Genomic DNA, 5,000 nt, shown 5'->3' on the forward strand with positions numbered 1-5,000 from the left:
ATCCTGTTGTCGCTGATTGCCTAAGAAATCCCCTGTGTTATTCCCAGAGGCCCCGTTGAGGCCCCTAATAGCCCAGTGGCCATTCAGTCACTGGTCGTTCATTAACTAAATGGCTGTGTGGCACAAAGCCCCCCCCCCCCCCCCTCCTTTCCTCCACCTGCCTGTGTGGCGCTGCCCCTAAAGGCTCTCAGATGTCGGCCAGTGCTCGGCTCCAACGGTGCTAAGTGTTTGCTTTTGTGACCAGACCTCTCCCGTTTGTGTACTCGGCCAGCTGGGTGTCCTTGGATTGCCTTGTTCTGTTGATCTCTACATCTTTCTCTCTCTCTCTCTCTCTCTCTCTCTATCTTTCTCTGTTTCTCTCTCTCGTTTCCCCCCCCTGTCTTTCTCTGTCCCGCTGTCTATCAATCTACCTCTCTATCTATCTATCTCTCTCTATTTCTCTATCTCTCACTCTGTTTCTCTCATTTTTTCTCTGTCTTTCTCTCTTCTCCTCTCTCTATCAATCTCTATCAATTCTCTTTCTCTCTATTTCTCTCTCTCTTTTTCTCTCCTACTCCCTCTTTCTTTATAGCTCACTCTTTAAACCACTTCCATGGTAATGCTGCGTTTTGTCTAGATGCTATCTTACAGAAACTTTCCCACAACAGACGTCATCAAATAATGGTTCAATGAAACAAAGCACAAAGCACACTCTGACACACACACACACACACACACACACAGACACACACACACACACACACACACACACACACACAACTTCACAGAAACACTTTTCTAACCTTTTTGCCCTCTTTTGCACATGCAGCTGAAGGTGCCCATGACTGACAAGCCCAACACCACAGTGAACTTCCGCAAGCTGCTGCTAAACCGCTGCCAGAAAGAGTTTGAGCGGGACAAGGTGGACGACGTGGTGTTCGAGCGCAAGCAGAAGGAGCTGGACTCGGCCACATCGGTAGAACTTCGCTCTCTCTTCACTGTCCACTCAGCTTGACGCAACTCATCTGTATGCTAAAATTGCCCATAACAGACACGCCGATGGTGTTACCTGACCCCTGATTTCCACCTAGTCCACCATGTTCCGGCTGCAGCACAGTCGCTGATCTCTGCCTCTATCAGGGTTCCCACGGGTCATGAAATTTCTGAAATATCATGGAATTTTGGAAAGTCTATTCCAGACATGGAAAGTCAGGGAATTTGATCATTTTTGGGATTTTGTTGTAGCAGTTTAAAATTTCCTTTCCAAAATACATTGATACAAATATTTCCACACAGAATTGGTGTATATCTGGTTATTAGCTGTACTGCTTGCTTGAGTAGCCCAACTTTGTTTATTCTATGCCCATTTATTCATCTCCCGCTCTAAAAAAGTAAAAGATTCTTGAATGCTACGCAGATGCTCTGAAATCATTGGTACTGTACATATATTGTACCATTCATTATATAGTACCGGTAAGTCATGGAAATTATTTTTATTTTGTCAGGGAAAGTCAGGTAAAAGTCATGGAATTTAACATTTGGTTTAGAGTGGGAACCCTGCTCTATAGTTGGTACCGTTACTTGGTGTTCCGCCAGCTGCGGCATGAACATATTAGAGCTGTTTGAAAAGCGTCTCTCTGCTCTTCATTGAATGTGTGTCTAGTCTGTTTCTGACGGGTGCAGCTTCTAAACGCAATGATCGTAAGGTGCGTTCAAATTCGCCAAACAGTGGCTACGTTCGTGAAAAATATGTTTTCTCTGAACAGTTAATTTTGAAGGATTTTGTGTAAATGTTCAAAATCAACAGTAACTCTTCTCTGTATGTTCACAAGGAACTATGTACTCAAACTGTTTGCGAGTGTTCGCAAACATTCATGTAAAACTAGGCAAACAGAAAACTGTTAGCAAACATTCGGGCTATGTTTGCGAATTTGAAGGCACCTCTAGTGTTTCTAAGTTCATCAGTTGATTGTGAAATGTGAGATGAGCAGAATGAAGTTGGAGTAACCACTGAACCCAACTATCTTTTTCCTCCTATCTTCTCCTTTTCCACCCTATTCTTCCTCTTGTTTCTCTCTCTCTCTCTCCCTCTCCCTCCCTCCCTCCCTCTATCTCTCTCTCTCTGTCCCCACCTCCTTTCCTGCGCTCCTCCACTGCAGTCCACTGAGCGTGAGCGTCTGCAGGAGGAGCTGGAGGAGGCCAAGGACAAGGCGCGCCGGCGCTCCATCGGCAACATCCGCTTCATCGGCGAGCTCTTCAAGCTGAAGATGCTGACCGAGGCCATCATGCACGACTGTGTGGTCAAGCTGCTCAAGAACCACGACGAGGAGAGCCTGGAGTGCCTGTGCCGCCTGCTCACCACCATCGGCAAGGACCTGGACTTCGAGAAGGCCAAGGTAGGGATGGTGCGTGTGTGTGTGTGTGTGTGTGTGTGTGTTTGTGTGGGTGTGTGTCGGTGTGCAGTTTTCTTCTTTGTGTGTTGTAGTGTGTGTGCTAGTGTGTGGTTTTGTTTTGTGTGTGGGTATGTGTGTATGTGAATGTGAGTGAGTGTGTGTGTGTGTGTGTGTGTCCTTTACTGAGACAATGAGACGGAAAAAAGTCTTTCAGAGAGAAATGGAGTATGGAGAGAATGAGGGAAGAAGTGATCAATACCCAGTGCAGACGCAGAGTGCAGAGAGAGGGGGCCAGGGAGAGTTTATATAGCATGAGGTGGAGAGGAGAGGGATGGACCGAAATAGACTTGTACTGAGGTGTGTGGGTGCGGAGGAGAGGTGGAAAGAAGAGACTGAGCAACTCACCTCGCTGTTATGAACACAGGAACACAAGAGGGCGAATTAATTACATACCCCACAGCCACACACATACACACACACACACACACACTCCGACTCACTCACCTGAAAAACAAATCCCATATCTGAGTGATGGAGGGGGAGGTGGTGGGAGAGAAGAAAGAGGTGTGTGTGTGTGAGAGTGTGTGTGTCTGCATGTGTAATACTCCAGATGATCTATTGGGAAAGACAATGTGGCATTAGATGGTTTTCATGTATCTTGCAAAAACTTGGTTTAGAGAGCGTTTTCATCCAAGACGGGCAATCGTCCCTGAGCATCCTAAATCTGTTTTATTTTCCCTGTTCCCTCATTTGTCTCCTCCCGTTTCTCCTTTGTGTCACCCTTTATTACGCTCATAAATGTTTTATGTTAATGTTCTTCAATGAGACTTCGTGCTGGCAGCTCACATTAATCATTGCAACTCTGCCTCCTCATCCAAAGACAGAGAGTCAAAACTGGAGTGAGTGAGGGAAGACGTACTGCACATAGGGGATGAAAACAAGCACTTGAGCATCGTCTGCAGCACGCAAATAACAGCCAAAGATTCTGGAATTAGTCCTCTGTTAGTCCTCTGCTTCCTGAAGGGGAAGAACTGGGAGAGTGAAGGAGCCTTTGGATTTGGGATGGAAAGAAGGGGGGGGAATTTTCATTTTTTCATTTTTTTTTTCATTCCTCTTCTCCAGCCTCGCATGGACCAGTACTTTAACCAGATGGAGAAGATCGTGAAGGAGAGAAAGACGTCGTCACGGATACGCTTCATGCTGCAGGACATCATTGACCTCCGGCTGGTGGGTTGACCTCTTTGTCCTCACCTTGGAGTGCATGTAATGAGGCTGAACTGGTGGCTTCCTGTATTTCATTTCTGGCTTTACAGTACAGGCCCACCTAAGGAGCATGTCCTGTATAACAGACATACATACATTAAAAGCTTAAACTGTTTACCATGTTGTTAGTCACTTTGGCTAAAAATGGGTCAGCCAAATGTAATGTAATGTAATATACATTTATTCATTTAGCAGGTGCCATTATAAACATCAACTCACTGTACAGTCCAGAAATGTGCTTTTCCATTATGTTTTTATATGTGCACACTATGGATATTAAAGCCATGTTGCTAGTGTTGGTTAACCAACTCCCAGCGTGCACACACACACACACACACACACATGTACACACACATAATGTTAGAGCTGACATGACATATGCCCGTGATCAGGTTTTGCTTTGCTGCGTTTTCTCTGTGCTTGTTTTGACTGACCTTGCGTGTGGGGTCACAGCACAACTGGGTGTCGCGGCGGGCCGACCAGGGCCCCAAGACTATCGAGCAGATCCACAAGGAGGCCAAGATCGAGGAGCAGGAGGAGCAGCGCAAGGTGCACCAGCAGCTCCTCAACAAGGACAGCAAGCGGAGGCCAGGTCAGTAGGGGCAGCAGCAGCAGCAGCCCAGTAACGGTGCTCTCACACGCTGGCACTGAATGCGCTGACAGAGACGCTTCTCATTCACTTTACATGGGCTTACGTCATCCGTTGCCCAAGCGTACTGTGGTTGTGGTGTGTCGCTTTGCTCCCGTCACCTCTGTCAGAATGTACTGCACTACTCAACTGCATCAGTGCGGAGCAATGTATATGCCAGCCAATCAAATTGTGGTTGTGTGCAAATGCGCAAAAGCGTCTTTCAACATCTTTTCAAAAACAACGCACAGAGTTCGGTATAAGGTCCGAGACAGCCGTATTTGGATATAATGCTTGGATTTTGTAAAAGTTAGCAAGAAAATGTACATACTTAAAAAGGCCCTTTGTAACCCCAAAATACGTCTGAAATGTGTGAGCCAACTATTTAACATCAACAAGTTAGCAAGCTAACTACCCTCCACTGCCAGCTAACAGCAGTGACTGGTTGTTGACTCGCTTCAACGCATACACATCATAAACTGTGTAGTACACACCCCGAACGTCGGCAAAACCCAACAGAGAGCGTTGACGTACACCACACAGCACCACACAGCACCACACAGCACCACATAATCCCACTCAATACCGCACCACACAGCACCACTCAAAACCACACAGCACCACTCAATACCACACCACACAGCACCACACAGCACCACTCAATACCACACCACGCAGCACCACGGGCAAATCCTCTTAGGGGCTTAGGGAGGCGGAGCACACAAGAGTCACCGCAC

At 46.8% G+C, this 5,000-nt stretch overlaps 1 protein-coding gene across 8 annotated transcripts in view; it reads left to right on the plus strand.

Annotated features, from left to right (window-relative positions):
* eif4g3a (eukaryotic translation initiation factor 4 gamma, 3a) overlaps window positions 1-5,000 on the plus strand; it is a 74,460-nt gene that overhangs the window by 55,230 nt on the left and 14,230 nt on the right. For all 8 annotated transcript variants that reach the window (XM_076268801.1, XM_076268803.1, XM_076268802.1 and 5 more), the window contains 4 exons: window positions 809-955; window positions 2,139-2,375; window positions 3,495-3,599; window positions 4,089-4,227. In XM_076268801.1, coding sequence (XP_076124916.1) covers window positions 809-955; window positions 2,139-2,375; window positions 3,495-3,599; window positions 4,089-4,227 — 628 coding nt within the window. The remainder of the gene's footprint in view (window positions 1-808; window positions 956-2,138; window positions 2,376-3,494; window positions 3,600-4,088; window positions 4,228-5,000) is intronic.

This window comes from Alosa pseudoharengus, unplaced genomic scaffold (assembly GCF_046254945.1).
Source record: "Alosa pseudoharengus isolate Yale_2024_CS ecotype anadromous, Long Island Sound unplaced genomic scaffold, YU_APseudo_1.1 YU_APseudo_1.1_scf_5, whole genome shotgun sequence".
Lineage (NCBI taxonomy): Eukaryota > Metazoa > Chordata > Actinopteri > Clupeiformes > Clupeidae > Alosa > Alosa pseudoharengus.